Source organism: Clytia hemisphaerica, unplaced genomic scaffold (assembly GCF_902728285.1).
Source record: "Clytia hemisphaerica strain Z4C2 unplaced genomic scaffold, Clytia hemisphaerica genome assembly, whole genome shotgun sequence".
In the NCBI taxonomy this organism is placed as follows: domain Eukaryota; kingdom Metazoa; phylum Cnidaria; class Hydrozoa; order Leptothecata; family Clytiidae; genus Clytia; species Clytia hemisphaerica.
Window position 1 is genome coordinate 441,372 of NW_027103551.1, and position 17,322 is coordinate 458,693.

Genomic DNA, 17,322 nt, shown 5'->3' on the forward strand with positions numbered 1-17,322 from the left:
GAGATTGACAAAGTGTGGCGTTATTACAAAGTGCGTTGGCATACACACATATTATAAAGTGTTTATATCACCTCTTGTATAAATACGGCCCTAGAGAATCATGCAGGAGAAAGTTTTGGGAAAGAAACTTACCACTTTTCCAATCTTTCACACTTTTACAACTTTCCTAACCAAAACTTTGTAAATGTTTGTAAAAATGGGGGATTTTCCATGGTTGCAACATGGTAGCACGAAATAGAAAATAATTTCATAATTTTTTTCAAGTAAATGTGACCTTGGAAAATCGTAATTTATGCCCGCTATAATTTTTTCTTTCATGAAATCGAAAGTGAAAGTTCTTTATTCGATTGCTATTGGAGGATGATATGCATAATTTTCAGTCGAGTCTGGAATAATTATGACATCATAGATCCCATTTTCCCACCAAAATACCAAAACTTTGCAAATCCAAATGATTGCTGTTGTTTGCTGGGAAAGTTTGGAAAAGTCCTATTTTTCACATCTTCACAACTTTCAAGGATGCTTTTTTGAGATGGGAAAAATGGGAAGGTATTTTACAATTTTTACAAACTCTCCAACTTTTCTGGCCAAAACTTTGAGTTCCCAACGGGAGAACTGGGAGAATTAGGAGAATTATGTACCAAAACTTTCTCCTGATGGCTCAGACATTGAAGGAGTACATAAAAATTCCTTTCCTTCCACCACTGAGATTAATGATTTCAAAAGTATTATTTACGAATTGTTTTTTTTAGACATTAATTGAAATTAAAAGTATAATAGTACTGTGGAGAGTCCTGTGTTGACTGAAAGAGTCAGCTGACAAATAGGATTCAATCTTACCTGTTTTTTTAGCCAAAACCGATCGTCTTAGTCTTGACAATGTTCTATGATTGTGTTTTTAATGAAAGGAAAATGCAACTTGAATTCTTTTCTTTCTTTGAAGGTCCAAGAGGAGGAGGAGGCAGAGGAAGATTTCTTCGAGTTTGATTACGTCGACCCTAACATTCCTTTCACTGACGAGTTCAATGAACTTCTCAATGACGTCTCCAAGTTCAATAATTATCGCGATTTCCAAATGGTTCATATCGCGTACACCAAACTACGTATGGTTTTTATGTACAACCATATCGGGCGTTCATCTATTCATATTCACACCCTGATGGCGTTGTTTCGTCAATTGTTTAATGAGAGTTTCTTCCAGAACACCATTTTGAAACATTACATCACTTCAAGTGATGATCGCACTAAAAATGTGGTCACTTTCCTACAGCGTTTTTGCGGAGATTTCTTGTTCGTTAATGACGAAGGGAAAGCTATGGTCTCTCGAAGTTTAAGCACTATCTCTACAAAACTAATGCAGAATCTTGTCAAATCGATTGCAAAAATTTCGGGTCTAGGTAGACCTGGCCTTTCAATACCGCCACCGCCCAACCCGCCTCACATCAATTTCACCGGAAATCCAGCCAATGATCCACAAGCTATCGACGTACGAAGGTGTCCGGAATATACAAGTTTCTCTGCCGGCCTCAACAAGCCCATGGTGTCAAACTTTCTGGATTTTCCAGGTATAAATAAAGGACCCGAAGATAAGGGACACGTTAACCGTCCCTCAATTCACGACGTCAACGACGCCATTAATACGATACGGGCGCGAATGTGCCGAGAACACGAAGCAGTGAAGGTCCCTGAGATTATCAAGGAATTATGTAAAATGTATGGCGTTGCTTCACTAAGAGATTTGAGACCATCGCAGCATCGAGAGATTAGACGAGAATCAGATATCCCTGCTCTCAATGACATCATCAAACTACAAGGAAAGGTAAATCTAACCATTGACTATCGTGTTTTAAAGTTAAATCCTCATTCTGCTTGAAATGACTTTTTTTAAATTTTTCGCTTTTTTATTGCTCCAATTTGACTGTCCATGGATTCATGTTAGTATTACACTTTTTGGGGATATCAATCTCGCGAAAAGAAATTTCGTGCTTTTAGCAATTTTTTAAAATTTGCAAAGGTTATGATAATTACTCCCGGCAAACGTGGGGGACAAAACAAAGAACCAGAGTAAAGAAGAAACAGCCGTCAATCTTCGTTCTATATATATTCAATCTTCTTTTGCTTGTATTTATTGTCTTTCTTCTTAATTTACTCTAGGTGAACGCGTTTTCCCAAGCCTTCGGTACTTTTCGTAACGTGACAACATTGCACGAACTCGAAGAAGAATTATGTCGCATGGAATCGAAACAATGCTTTGATGACCTTCGTCTTGGTCCTTTGCAGAAACAACTCATCGTGTGGGATATCTTTCAATTCCCACCTGATAAAGATGGTATCCCGCCCATCACGACGTTCGATGTGTTTCGCCTCTTATGGAAATGTTATGATGAAAAATATAACCAGGAAAGAATAAATGCAAAGAGTGAAGGTAAGGTGTTTTGTATATATTTCTTTGCATAATGAAATAAATTTCATACCTTATCGGGGAAAACTTCGTCGGGGAAAATATTCGTCACTTGCTATGCTGGTAGTTGGTAAACGCATTAAGGCTGGGGAAAATTTTCGTCGGGGAAAAATATTCGTCACTTGGCCAAAATTTCGTCACTTTTCCCCGACGAGGTTTTCCCCGATAAGGGAGAAGTAGCTTGCATCTAAGAGAGAACCGAATTAATTCTAACGACACCTCTGATTGGCGTATTAAAAGGTCAATCTGGTTTAATTGCCATAATCTGACCTAGTCTGAATTCTCTCTACAAAACAGCAGTAGTATCTATAAGGAGCACGAATCCGTTAGTGAATGCCAACAGCTTAATGTTTACCTAACAACCATAGCGTTCTGCATCATGTCTGCTTTACTTATTTGCTCTAACAAAAAGGGGACTATTTTTATAATAATATAGTGTTTTGTACCATATGTTCATAGCGTACTTGTCTTTTCTTTTGATAAAATTTCTTTCGGAATAAGTTAGTCTCAACTTACGCCTGATTACTGAATATAGCAAAATGCAATTAACTTTCCTTCATTTAAAGGTACCTTTACGACGGCGCGTGAAATGCACGTCAAGATTCTGTTGCCGGACTTTTTGGAATACGTCAGACAGAGTTATGGTTTCAGTTTAGCGGAAGAAAGCGGTGTGAGGATTAATAACGTCGGACACGCCCTTCAGGTAACCAGCGAAATTTTTAGGGAAATTGGAAAAACAATTTTAAGTTTTCAACAAACTTTAACGAAAAATTTGTGTGGATGTTTTCTATAACCATCAAAACTACCATTTTGGAGAAGTCGTTTTGAAAGTGAAAAGACGTTCATCTTTGGATCTTTTCGTTCAAGTTTGATCCTTTTCTATTGATATTCTCAACTTCAGTTGAGCTACAATCTGACAATGTCTGTCTGTGTGTCTGTCTGTCACAAAAACTTTAGGGCAGCCTGGAGACTTCAAAAATGCTTGGATTTGGCTGAAATTTGGCACACTTGTTCCTTGGGTGAATATCTGGGGGCTTTTTTCTTATTTTTTGAAAATTTTGATTTTTGGGGCGTGGGGACGAGTTTTTCGCCAAAACGAGGCCAAAACTTTGGGGCAGCCTGGAGACTTCAAAAATTGTTCGATTTAGCAGAAATTTTGCACACTTGTTCCTTGGGTGAATATCTGGGGGTGTTTTTTTCATTTTTCAAAAATTTTGATTTTTGGGGCCTGGGGACGAGTTTTTCTCCAAAACGAGGCTAAAACTTTGGGGCAGCCTGGAGACTTCAAAAATTGTTCGATTTGGCTGAAATTTTGCACACTTGTTCCTTAGGTGATTGTCTGAGGATGTATTTCTTTTATTTTTCAAAAACTTTTAATTTTTGAGGCCTGGGGACGAGTTTTCGCCAAAACGAGGCTAAAACTTTGGGGCAGCCTGGAGACTTCAAAAATTGTTCGATTTGGCTGAAATTTTGCACACTTGTCGCTTGGGTGAATATCTGGGGCTCTACAATTGGGCCTATGCATAGTTTGAAGACACTGAAGTTGAGCCCAGTGCGTTGCGCACGTTCGACTATTACGTAGATACCAGAATTCGACAACGTTTCAATAGAGATATAGCAACAGCAACACTTTTTGGAAGAAAATTTCAAAGTCAGATATTTTGATGTTTTGTCTCATGAAAGTTTCAGCCCTCCAAATAGTATGTTAGAGCTGGCATCAAATTGTATTGTTTTTGTTTTTTTCTCAACAGGCCTGTCGTAAAGCTTGGTTCAGTGACTCACACAACGTGAATAAAAGCATGAAAAAATTCAAAGAACAATTAACAGCAGAATTCATGCAACAGTTAGAACACACAAAGAACATGTTGTTAGGTCCTCTTCTCAATCCTGAAGAAGAAGATAACGAAAATCTTCGTGAGAAATTCAAAGAAATTCCTCTAATGGATTCCTTGAGAACTGTATATGATATTCTTCAACACTTGAAACGCGAAGCTTGTAAAACACTCCCTACAACCGCCTACTTGGTCAACTTCTCCGACATTACCATGAACGCGTTAGCCGTCATCCAGAAAGATGAATTAATGTCAAAGATCTTCAACTTTATCTTCACAATCGCTCCTTTCAAAGTTGTCGGCAAAACAGATATACAAATTTTGAAGTATTTGGGTTTCCAGAAAGCCGTTGATCAAATGATGTCTGGTGTACCGGATGAAACTAAAACGGCGGTAAACATCGAAGCCGCTACGAATATGGACCCAAACGCTGTGGCTGTTAGCGCCGCCACTTCTGCAAGCGATAAAGTATCGAAAGTGTTCCCGAAGTGTAAGTCAGTTTCTTTTCAAACCTACCTATAATAAAAAGTTGTAATAGTTTGTAATAAAAAGTAATTAAATTTCATCTTCAGCCTCAAATTATGCTTGGTTATATGCTTACGTCAAAATATCCTTTGTCCCCCTCCTTATCTAATTGATCCTATTTTCAAAACAAAATTTGAATGATAAATTTATCCCAAGATCGAGATTAGTATTTGCTTCTTTTTGCAAATTTGAGTCTAAGTATGTTTGTAAACGCTATGTTTATAAAAAAGGGTGTATGTTTATTAAAGACTTTCCTTGTGATTGAACTTTCTTTCTTTTTTCATAGCAATCGTGACGTCAACGGTCAACAAATGGTTTTCAAAAGCTACGACTTTAGATCTGAAGGTTTTAGCCACCATTGAGTCCCAGATCACCTCAGAAATACACGAAGGTATTTAAGGAAAACTCAGTTATTTTTTGTTTTACATACGAGATTCTAGTATCTTCAGTTTGGAATAAAAATTTCAGCCTCTGTCGCATCTCAAGCCCGGGGGGGGGGGGGGGGGGGGGTGGGGGGACTAGGGTTGCGAGCTGACGGGGGGGGGGGGTGCCGCCCGAATTTCAACTTTGGACCCTTACCGGAACTAAAAAAGAGAAAACCAAGGAAAATTTTGGGAATTTTACGACCCTTAGCGGGACAAATTTGACCAATTTTGACAAAATTTCGATCTTTCAGGGGGTAAAAAATTGGAATTTTCCTATTTTTCCGACCCTTAGTGGGACTGAAATTTGATTTTCTGATTTTTCCGACCCTTAGCGGGACTTTGGAAGTCCACAAAAGGTACCCTTAAGGGTGGCACATACCGTACCCTCCATTTTCCTAAGTACCCCCCCCCTCCCGAGATCTCAAGTAACAGCGAGTTTCTGTATTTGCAATTTTGAGATCGTTAGAATGACTGAAGCGATTGGAAAAACTCGCAGTTCTGACCCGCAAATTCGAGGACGGTAAAATTGCTAATTTACCGTCGCCCTCAGTCAGTCAGGATGTACTGTAGACAAATTAGTACCTTACCGTCTAGGTCAAAGAAAAACACAGATACGTAAACTCTGTAACCGCACAAGTTCGCGAAGCTACAAACAAGTCTTTAGTATCTTCAGTTTAAATTATAAAAAGTTTAACCTCTGTCCAATCTAACGTCTTGAGTTGGTTATCTTATCCGTCCTCTGCCTTTTCTCAAAGCAGCATATCAGTCACATTTCCACTGGAAAAGATTCATGATATAGCCCTGACATTTGATACTAATTTTATTTGCTTCAATTTCATTAGTGGCAAACACCCGGTCTTTTTTGAGGGTGCTTCCGTGTAAATATTACGTCATAAATTTCACGTGAACTTCTATTACTATTTTTCGTATTTTTCTATAACTCGAATTAGTTACCAGTCCTCGTCAAAGAAAATCCCTCTTGAAAAACGTTTCTTGAATCTCTCTGTAATTCGAACAAATAAAATTCCTCGTTCGATGTTCGAATTAGCGAGAGTCGATTGTATTTTTGTTCTTTCCTTACAGCGGTGTCATCGTTCGATCGGTTGGGACATGGTTCGTTTTTGAAGTTCATTACAGAAAACAAGAGTTTGTTCCGCATGTTGGAGTTCGGAACAGCCACATCTGCGGAAGTTTTGGGTGCAAAAGTGACCAAGGAGGAGTTGAAACATTTTGTCATTCAGTGTGGCCAAGGAAAGAAAAAGGTATTCACATCTTTATAGTTTAATGGTTTTTAAGGCAGTATACATTCAATCAGAAAATTCACGATGAAATTTCGCCAAAAAAAATATGCTAAGAATGTCACCATCATGGAATTTGGCAGCTGATGTTATAAGAATGTCATTTTCTAGAGCACTTTTACCTGTAAATTGCAAAACATCCCCAAACAATGCTCAAGACTTTCACACAATTGGTATATTTGTTTTAAAATTTAGATTGCATTTTAATCCTAACCTTAAAATACTGTTAAGAATAATTTAGGTTGATTTCTCCAAAAAATCAACAATATCCGCGATGCAATAGAAACACGCCTTTCTCACTAAAAACCGTGTATGCCTTCTTCTTTTGAAACAATTTCTCTTTGCTCTTTTTGGACCTACCGGGAGGTCCTTTAATTTGACCGTTGTCCGTTCGTCTGTTACAAGCTTTTCTCGGGATTGGCTCATTAGTTTTTTTTAATTTTTTGCACAATGATACAAAATGGCAATGCCTGAAAAGTGACGGAGCCCGATTTTTGAAAAAAATTTCTGGGGGGCAAATTTGGGCCAAAAACTACCTAAAAATAAGGTTTTTTGGAGTTTGTGCAAAATTGCTTCATTAGTTTTTCCTGATTTTTGGCAGAAAGATAGAGTGCAACGTACCCTAAAATGTGGCTGAAGTAATTTTTCTCGGAAAATTTTTTTTCGTCGTCAAATACGGATTTTCGCAAATTTGGGCCAAAAACTACCTAAAAATAAGGTTTTTTGGACTTGGTGCAAAATTGCTTCATTAGTTTTCCTGATTTTTGGCAGAAAGATAGAGTGCAAGGTACCCTAAAATGTGGCTGAAGTAATTTTTCTTGGAAAATTTTTTTTCATTATAAAATACGGATTTTCGTTTTTTTGGGGAAATTCCCTTTTACCATTTTCCTGTTAGCAGATTTTCTCGGGATTGGCTCATTAGTTTTTTTTAATTTTTTGAACAATGATACAAAATAGCAATGCCTAAAAAGTGACGGAGCCCGATTTTTGAAAAATAATTTTTGGGGGTAAATTTGGGCCAAAAACTACCTAAAAATAAGGTTTTTTGGAGTTTGTGCAAAATTGCTTCATTAGTTTTTCCTGATTTTTGGCAGAAAGATAGAGTGCAACGTACCCTAAAATGTGGCTGAAGTAATATTTCTCGGAAAATTTTTTTTCGTCGTCAAATACGGATTTTCGCAAATTTGGGCCAAAAACTACCTAAAAATAAGGTTTTTTGGACTTGGTGCAAATTTGCTTCATTAGTTTTTCCTGATTTTTGGCAGAAAGATGGAGTGCAAGGCACCCTAAAATGTGGCTGAAGTAATTTTTCTCGGAAAAATTTTTTTCGTCGTAAAATACGAATTTTCTTTTTTGGGGGAAATTCTGTTTTACCATTTTCCTGTTAGCAGCTTTTCTCGGGATCGGCTCATTATTTTTTTTTCATTTTTTGCACAATGATACAAAATAGCAATGCCTAAAAAGTGACGGAGCCCGATTTTTGAAAAAAAATTTTTGGGGGTAAATTTGGGCCAAAAACTACCTAAAAATAAGTTTTTTGGACTTGGTGCAAAATTGCTTCATTAGTTTTTCCTGATTTTTGTCAGAAAGAGTGCAAGGTACCTTAAAATGTGGCTGAAATTTTTTTTCGTCATAAAATTTTCAAAAAAAGATGACCAAGTTACACAATGATAAAAGAAAATAAATCAGACGTTTTTGCATTGTTCTAAAACTTATTGTGTTTGCTCAATACCAATAGTAAAATGTAGAACACCTACTTTTATCTGATTTTGATCAACAGGTAGGTCCATTCAGCATGTTGCTTGTTGATTTTATTATTCAATGCAAAGATATATAGTCTTGTTGTATTGAAGGAGTTAATGATAATGTTATTGATGGACCGTGGTGGTTTGGGGAAAAGAGAAATAGCCGTGTATGTGAGGTACAGCATGTGATGGATTGTATACTTCAGGCCTCCTCATTCAAGGAAATACCAAGAAATAGCTGACTCCAGAAACTTTCACCTATACTAAAACCTTATTAGATCTCAAATAACATGGCTCGCACCCCCCCCCCCCGCCTGAGCGGGGGGAGCTACACCTAAAATTTGCCATATAAGAGGTGGGAGCTGCTTGTTTTTCCTGACAGGCGGGGGGAGCTCTATCTTGGGGGGGACCTGCATTAGTTTATGTAACTCTGGGGGCTAAATAACACTTCCTAAATATTTTTCTTTACTGTTGGTTTTGAATTTCTCTAAACCTGTCTAAACCTTTATGTTTTCAGGCAAAGTGTGAACCCTTTAAGTGCCAATGGTGTATGTATCAGACATGGGCTATGTAGGAGGGCGAAGCCAAATTTGGCCCTGAGAAACTTGATTCTGTCCTCCAGCGAATTAGTTTGAAGTTTTACCACTCGGCACCTTTCTATCATTCAGTCAGGTCCACACCTAAATCGGGCGGCGCCGAAGGCGCCTAAAAGAAAGAGGAGACTCTAAACTATCCAACGGACTATAAACGAGCTTCTAACTCCTTCTAGATCTGGAGATATAAGCCTTTAAAGTTTGAACTAGCGATTTTCTTTAAAAAACTTAGCAAAAAAATGACCGTGGCACTTAAAGGGTTAAAATGCAAAAATGAAGACATTCTATTGCATTCTCTAAAAGTGCACACACATGTAAATAGAGCTTTGTGAATGCCATAAAATGTTTCCCCTATACTGGGACCTAAAATTTTATCAGGCTGGGGGGACCTTGTTCTCAGGGGGGGACCTAAATTTGGCGGGGGGGACCTAGAACCCCAGTCGGAGCCATGAATAAAGCGTCATAACAGCTATTTCCTCCGTTTGATATATCACGCGCTATTGAAATGCAAGAAATCTAGAAATCTCTCTGACTCCCGTAACTTTGACCCTATACTAAAACTTTATTAGATCTCAAATAAAGCCTCATATCAGCTATATTCTCATTTTCCTCCGTTTGATATAGCACGCGCTATTGAAATGCAAGAAATCTAGAAATCTCTCTGACTCCCGTAACTTTGACCCTATACTAAAACTTTATTAGATTTCAAGTAAAGCCTCATATCAGCTATATTCTCATTTTCATCCGTTTGATATAGCACGCGCTATTGAAATGCAAGAAATCTAGAAATTTCTCCGACTCCAGAAAATCTGACCCTATACTAAAACTTTATTAGATTTCAAATAAAGCCTCACTTCAGCTATATTCTCATTTCTCCCGTTAGAGTGACATATCACGTGCAATTGAAATGCAATACAAGATACAGATCCAGGGCAAAAATGCAGACCAGATTCTCAAGGTGGCAGATGAGAACAGGAAAAGGCGAGAATGTCTCATCTCGTACCAACATACATATCTCGTTGGAACGGATTACCATAGAGATTGCAAAGATAACGGCAACCGAAAATCTTTCACTCAACTAGCCTTAAAGCGCATCAAAGCAGCCCCGTTCCTGGTTGACCTTGGAGAATGGATCAACTGGGATATTATGTTTTCAGCAAAGTTGGGTTCTTTAAAAGAATTCTTGAATATGAATTTCACCATCCGTGAGTCTACTTTCACCTTCATGGAACTCAATATTGGTCGATATGTCAAAGTACTGAAGTTCTGTTCTTTGGACGATTTCCGTAAAGCCCTTGACACACTAGACGCATCCAAAACATCAGCTTGTTTGGTCAACATATTGATGTCTAGCCTGACTTTGAACAATGCGCCAATCTCCATGGTCTCTAACCTGATACAGAATTCTTTTATGCAGCACATCGGGCGGGAATTTCACCCGAACAGTAGCGCAGGAAAAGATTTGATTGTTTTTGTTTTGGAATGCTTTCGATTCATCCCCTTTGAAATGCTTTGCTGTGTGGCTCAGAAGGTATAAAATTTAAATCCTTTTTCATGATTTTATTTGATAGATAATTCCTTAGGAAACAGTGCCGGTATAAAACTCCACGTCAAAGTATGGTATGTGGTCTTACAAACCTGCACTAAGAAATTATGAAGTAAAAGTTCTATAACTTAGATTTATGTCTACCCTGTCTCTTTTAAAATTTCCGAAAAATATCAATTTGATTATCATATCGTAGTCTCTTGTGTATTGAGAATTTAAAGGACAAACATATCTCTCAAGATTTGCATACACATCATAGAATAATTTGTTGTATGAACTTGAAAATTGAGAAATTCTATTGTTTATTTTGCTTCGTCGTCAGCATGAGAGGTGCGCCTTCTTTCTATATCAAAAAAAGAGTATCTTAAAATCGATGCTTTTGTTTACATATTTATAGCTCTTATCTCATAACAAATTCTTTTGGTTTCCAGTTGTTCATCAACCGGTTGGCTGCAGCGTTTGGGAATCAAAAAGTGAACGATATGATTCTTGAAATGTCTTCCCAACAATCAGATCAAACGTACAGACAAATTTTGCATGGACTCGGTTATCAACTCTCCATAACAGAATGGATAAAAGATGCTGAGCAATTCATCGCTGTTTATGAATCTCCAAGTTTCAAAAAAGGTTCGGGTCACTTTTCTGTGTGTCGTCTTGAATTTTATAATGATCTCTTAATTAGCTGTTTGTATGATACCATGTTACCCTAAGGGAACTAATCTTCGCTTTTAGGTTTTGCCAAAAAACCGCAAAAATTAGAACCCGAGAATTACAAATTTGGCCATTTTTCATTAAAAAAATTGGAAAATCTCTAGGGAAATGAAAGAAACGAGTCCAACATTGAGCAAAAAAAGTGGATTCCCGCGAAATGCGATGTTTTCGAATTTTTTTCGACCAATATTAGTTCCCGCTGAAATTACTTTCATAAGTTAGTTTGATTAAAGTGATGGGTGTCGCTTTTACGCTATAACTTCAAGCTGTCAAGCAACTAACCATCATCATGTTTTCATCGATATTGTTTCTTCCAATTTATGCAAATTTCAACGTAATTATTTTCTTCACACATTTGTTTTCAAACTTAACTCTTCAATTTTTCGTAAGTTAAAAAGAGATTCTTCTTTATTTTTTTACAGTTGACGAACCGAATGAAAAGAAAGAAGAGGTAATCTTTCTCTTAAAGTTGGTGAAAAAACAAGGGTGAACTCAAAATTACCTTGCCTTGCTAAATTTTCTATTGGGGCTGGGGCCCCAGCGGGTCTGTACCACAGGGGTGTCTGTTTTTGATTTTAAATGCGCGTACACATCTCTAAGAAAAAATGCCAATCTCGACTTATTCGGGCGGGATCAAAAAGCAGGGTGGCATGGCTTGCGGCGCTCTTTGGTCCAAACTTACCCGTACAGGAGCAAAAAAGGATCTCATTTGATTCCAAAGCACTTTATGGGTTAATGTTTAGTATATTCTTCTTTGTGTATTATCGTTTTAAAAGTTAACAAAAAAATTATTTCTTTTCTGTACAGGTTGTAGAGGAAGTGATTTCGAAAGAGAAGCCGGTACCCGCGCCCAATTATGAAGAAATAAGCGATGATGAAGATGAGCCTGTGTTAGACCAGAAGCCTGTAGATGCGAAGGAAGGTACAGTCTTTTGATCACTTATTATTTGAAATTTTCAACATGAATAAGTTTAGGGTTACTGAATTTCGTCAAGGATTTTGCTGCATGAGGCCTGAATCCCAGTCCTTATTTTGGGGGATTTTTGGGTCCAACAAAAATGTGATGAGACTTTCGTTTGATTTTTTTTCAGATGTTGAAATGAAAGGAGAAACACCTGCGAAGGAGGAAATAATCAAAGATGAATCAAATACTGTAACGGAGGGTGAAGAAAACGTCAAAGGAGAAGTGCTCGATGAAAAACCCATCACGGAGGAAGCCCCTGATGAAATGAAAGTGAAAGTGGAAGAAATCAAACCTTTGACATGCCAGGAATTCATAGAGAAAATCCGTCGTGATGAATTCGGCGTTGGAATCAAGTTCGGAGAGGAGGAGAAAAAAATCCTAGATATCCATCGCGCGCGTGAAGGTCGCTCGCTTGACCGCTTATCCCGCGAGCTTTACACCAAAGATTCGCATTTCGTGCTCGAATTGATCCAAAACGCCGATGATAACGAATACTCGGAAGAATTCTTCGACGTTGGGTCGGCGGAAAAACCGACCGTGTGTTTCATAGTGGAGCCGCAGTGTGTGACGGTGTTGAACAATGAGAAGGGGTTCACAAACGCAAATGTGAAAGCACTCTGTGATATCGGTAAAAGTACTAAAGGAATCCACAGGAAAGGTTATATCGGTAAGTTTGATGATTGTTTACGAATACTTTTTCTGTGAATTTTAACAAATTTTTACTGTTCGTTCATCTAATACATTGATGTAAAATACGTTCACATTCTGAGCAAATTGAATTTCGACTAAATTCTGTAGGAGACATTACGGGGATTGTGGCATGTGTTTCCTAATTAATACCTTCCTCTATTTTGTTCTGGTTCGGGTGATTTTTTTGTCTAATTTTCCTCTTCTAACAGAAGAAATAGACTATAGGTATATTCTTCTGATAGAAAGAAATACGAGAAACAATTTGTTATCATCCTTTACAGCTGTTTTCAATAAGCCAGATAATCTTTGCTCACTTGCTCTCCATCTAATTGATAACCTCCAGAAATTCACAAAATAAACAAGTTTGCAAGATCAAATTTAATGTGAAATCATTTCCTCGATAGGTCAAAAAGGTATCGGTTTCAAATCAGTGTTCCGGGTGACCGACAAACCGGAAGTTCATTCCAACGGATTTCATATCCGGTACGATGCTTCGTATGGACCGAACGGATATATTCTCCCTCAATGGGCGGACGAAAGACAAGAGATCGAATACGCTCTTCCAAACAGTACGAACGACAGTAATTTGTAAGGAATTTTTTTCATTATTTTGACTCTTTTGTTAAGATTTTCAACCCAACTGGCACATATCGTTGTTTTATCTAATGCTCACAATGTCCATATAACGTTAGCCTATCTCTATCCCAACACGCGATTTTTTGATCACTCTGTTGGTCTATCACTTGTTACCACTTTCGCGTTTACGGTGGAGAACTTGTCGACGCCGTGTTTCTTATAAATAAAAAAGAAAAAGCCGCGGTTGTGTGGTAAAGGTGTTAGATGAATGTTGAAACAACGTAAACCTAAATATTCTCGATATCTACATTCAACCCCCTCTAATTCGAACCTCTATAATTCGAATCTCTATAATTCGAATCTTTCTCTAATTCGAATCTTTCTGTAATTCGAACTAAAATGTTGATCCCTTTAGAGCTGGAAAGTGGTTTAAATTATTCTCTGTAATTAGAATTTTTCTCCAATTCGAAGAAAATTTTGAGCCCCATGAAGATCGAATTAGAGAGAGTCAAATTCAACTTCAAATCTCTCCTTGATCAGCACCCAACTTTACGATTCGTTCCTTATTGTCCATTCGATACAAGTAAACAAGTTGGCCTAAACTTTAGAATTTTAACTAATGTATCTCTTTCACTTCCAGAAATTGGGCGACGAAGATCGTATTACCGTTGAAAACAGAGATGCAGCACGCCAAGCTGACGTCACGTTTCCATGACATCCATCCCTCCCTATTGATGTTCTTGAATCGATTACATACCATCATTATTGATGATAAGGTAAAAGCTTGTCGTGTTTTGTAATCCCCTCTGTACGTCATAGAGAGTAGTCTATTCACAGACCCGATATCTACGGCTAATTTTCAAAATTTATTGTCGTAAAGGGTCTGTTGTCATTGTCTTTTCTGATTTGAGATTTTTCAAACCGACCTTTGCGATTTAGTTGCTATTTATAAATCATCTTTAATCGCAGAGGTTTCCGTACGGAATTTTTTTTATCCAACAGACAATACGCACAGAGTGTATTACGAATCGATAAACGTAAGAAACACACCGGTACTTAGCACATAGATAGGGTTACTAATAATTATGGGATGAGCTGGAGTTTTTACAAGATGCTTAACTGATTGGTTATTTTTAAACAATAGGGATGACGCGTTCTTTAGAAAAAGTAATAAAATCGTTTGTCTCAACATTTAACGACCAACAGAATCATCAAAGAACTTGTAAAAACTCAAGCTTGACCCATAATTATGACGTCATGTTGTATTTATTTTGTGTGTGGAAAAATCAGTAGGTCTAATGGCTACCGAAAGGTCATAATTTCATGTTTGTGACAAGCAACATGTCCAATAGTTGTAAAATGGAGGTACCTTGTTCCACCTTTGTTTTTCTCAAGTAATAAGATATGAAATCTTTCAGGCCTCGGATTAAAAATTTTGGACTAAGAAAAAGTTCTAGTTAAACGGGAAATTTTGAACCACAATTAGGTGAACATGAAGCCATGTTATCATCTAATTACATCATGATTTTCAACACAGGTTTCAGGGACAGTAAAAGTGATGAAGAAAGAAATGATTGACAAAAACTTGGTCAAACTAACTGAAAACGATCAATCTACTCTCTGGTTTGTCGTCACTAAAGAAATACCCATCGAGGTTTGAGAATAGTTTTTGTTTCTTTGAGTGGTAAACTTGTCAAACACCCTCTCTCTTTATAATGTTTGATTTTGAATTGAAGAATTGAAAAAAGTTTTGTAGACCAACCCATTCTCAACCTAATTTGTAAGCGATCTTTTTTTGTTTTCTAAACTGCTTTAATACACCTTTTCGACCGTAATAGCCGCCAATTGCCGCGCGGGCATTTTTTTGCCCGTTTTACCACCCTAAAACCGCCTATAAAAGCCTGAGCGCGCGACTACGGTCAAAAAGGTGTATACGATTGAAAGTTATCATGGCGTAGATTATAACTTTTTATGGTGATCAAGTGCCAAGCTGGTACTAGTGGTTTTAGTTAACAGTTTCAAGAGAAAAGGCCTGTCAGATGAGATGGAGTTTTTATAAGATTCTTTAATAATTGGTCATTTGAAGTATTAAAAATGACGTGTTCTTTGGAAAAAGTAACAAAATCGTTTTATTAGTGGTAAGACCAACCAAATCAAATAAGAGCTTGTAAAAACTCCGTCTCGTCCTTTAAACAGATTTTTAAGGTAATCAAACGATACTGTCATTTTCTTTTCAGTTGAAAGAGGAAGTCAAACAGACAGATATTTCCATCGCTTTCCCACTACCTGATCCCAATAAAGATCAGAACGAGGTTTGTATTGAAGGCCTTCAACGTCTCATAGACCATTTCACAGTCGAAATGAATCATGGGTAATCAGGTCTGGTTGCCCTCTAGTAACGACTACCGGTTGGCTGGACCTAAAAATCTTCAAAACTTTGGATGAATAATAATTCGTCATTAGCGCGCAGTGGTCCTGATTACCCATTACGCTTTGCGACTGTTAAATGGCCTATGCTTAAAGACTACGTCCACATGATATAAAGACATTCTATTGGTTAAATTCGAGTTTTACTTCACCTCTAACCAATAAAATGACGTCATTTCGTTTCGGAGCGAAACGGGCCGTAATCAACGACGGATTGTATCTAGTGGTTCCTTTGTTTTTGAGGACTACATTTTTTGAAATCTAGTGATAGATTTTAGTTTCAATCCCTTCGGGTTCGGAAGTCAATGGTCCTTACTCTATCAAGCTAATAGGGTACTTGCAGATTCTCTCTCATGGATAATTGTTGACCCGTCTTCTTATTAGTACCGTACTTACCTAGAACAATCCAAATATTCCCTTGTAGAAGCGAGCAAACCCTTAGGACTGAGACATATTTTATGCGACGCAACCAAATCCGGTCTATTTCAAAGAATTGAGTATATAAAAAAATTCCCGCGAGGGGGATTTTCTGATATGACCTTGACCTAAAAAATTTGTCGAAATTTTTAAGTCAACAAAACCCAAAAGCACTTCCACCAATGGAAAGTTTTCAAAAACGATATAGAGGGCTTTTAAGTGAATACAGTGGATTTCTATAAGGAGCACGAACCCTATAGTGGATGCCAGCAGCCTTTATTTTGTAGTAAGTATGAAGTAATTGGTTTGACCGTGGCTGGGGATTGTACGTAGAAGTATAAAATCGAAAATCGAAAATCTATTTTTACGTCAGTTTTCTGCGGATTTTTCAATTAACGCCGATTATCTGTTATGTATTAACCAAAACCATAGCAACACTTCTAGATCAAAAGATGCCAAAAAAAAACACGCTGACGTAGTTTTAGGTATCTACTATGGCAAATGCAGCGAAAATTTACCTAGAGCTAGAGGTGTCGTCATGACTAATTCGATTCAGAAGCCTTCATGAGTGAGGGTGGACGAACTAAAATCAGTCGCTCAAAATAAGTGCCCTAATTAAAGTGCAAGCACGGAGTAGTTTTTACATCGCATTAAACATCTTTTACACTGTTTGAAGCATTTTTTAATTGCCTTTAACCCTATTCGTACTAGGGGGGGGGCTCTTTCTGTTCGGAAGTCAAACTATTGGTAATAGCTCCTGAAATAATAGAGCTTTTGCCGTGAAATTTTCTGTAAATTCCTAACTTTTATTTTGCTTCAAAATAAAAAAAAATTTGACACCTAAATATTTTCACACCTTGAGCATGATGACATTTCTGACAGTAAGGTGTCACAAAAATTGACACTTTTCCAATACAAATTTATTTTTAATGTCAAATATATCGTTTAAACCGTAATTTATTGAATATTTAGGATAAAATAAGCATTTTAAACTCAGGCAACTTTTTTCTAAAGCCTTTGTTAGAATACAATAGCTATTTATAAGAACAATGGAAAATTTCGGTTTTTGCTCACTTTGGGCATGATGAGTGACGTCATCAAAAAAAAATTTT

The 17,322-nt window shown here is 37.3% G+C and overlaps 1 protein-coding gene across 3 annotated transcripts in view; it reads left to right on the forward strand.

Moving 5' to 3' along the window:
* Window positions 1-17,322, forward strand: part of LOC136800146 (uncharacterized) — a 58,073-nt gene that overhangs the window by 14,512 nt on the left and 26,239 nt on the right. For all 3 annotated transcript variants that reach the window (XM_067056757.1, XM_067056758.1, XM_067056759.1), the window contains 15 exons: window positions 944-1,819; window positions 2,155-2,425; window positions 3,028-3,164; window positions 4,213-4,783; window positions 5,105-5,209; window positions 6,327-6,505; window positions 9,763-10,410; window positions 10,857-11,052; window positions 11,559-11,587; window positions 11,944-12,058; window positions 12,228-12,767; window positions 13,195-13,378; window positions 14,007-14,142; window positions 14,904-15,020; window positions 15,604-15,678. In XM_067056757.1, the coding sequence (XP_066912858.1) occupies window positions 944-1,819; window positions 2,155-2,425; window positions 3,028-3,164; window positions 4,213-4,783; window positions 5,105-5,209; window positions 6,327-6,505; window positions 9,763-10,410; window positions 10,857-11,052; window positions 11,559-11,587; window positions 11,944-12,058; window positions 12,228-12,767; window positions 13,195-13,378; window positions 14,007-14,142; window positions 14,904-15,020; window positions 15,604-15,678 (4,179 nt within the window). The remainder of the gene's footprint in view (window positions 1-943; window positions 1,820-2,154; window positions 2,426-3,027; window positions 3,165-4,212; window positions 4,784-5,104; window positions 5,210-6,326; window positions 6,506-9,762; window positions 10,411-10,856; window positions 11,053-11,558; window positions 11,588-11,943; window positions 12,059-12,227; window positions 12,768-13,194; window positions 13,379-14,006; window positions 14,143-14,903; window positions 15,021-15,603; window positions 15,679-17,322) is intronic.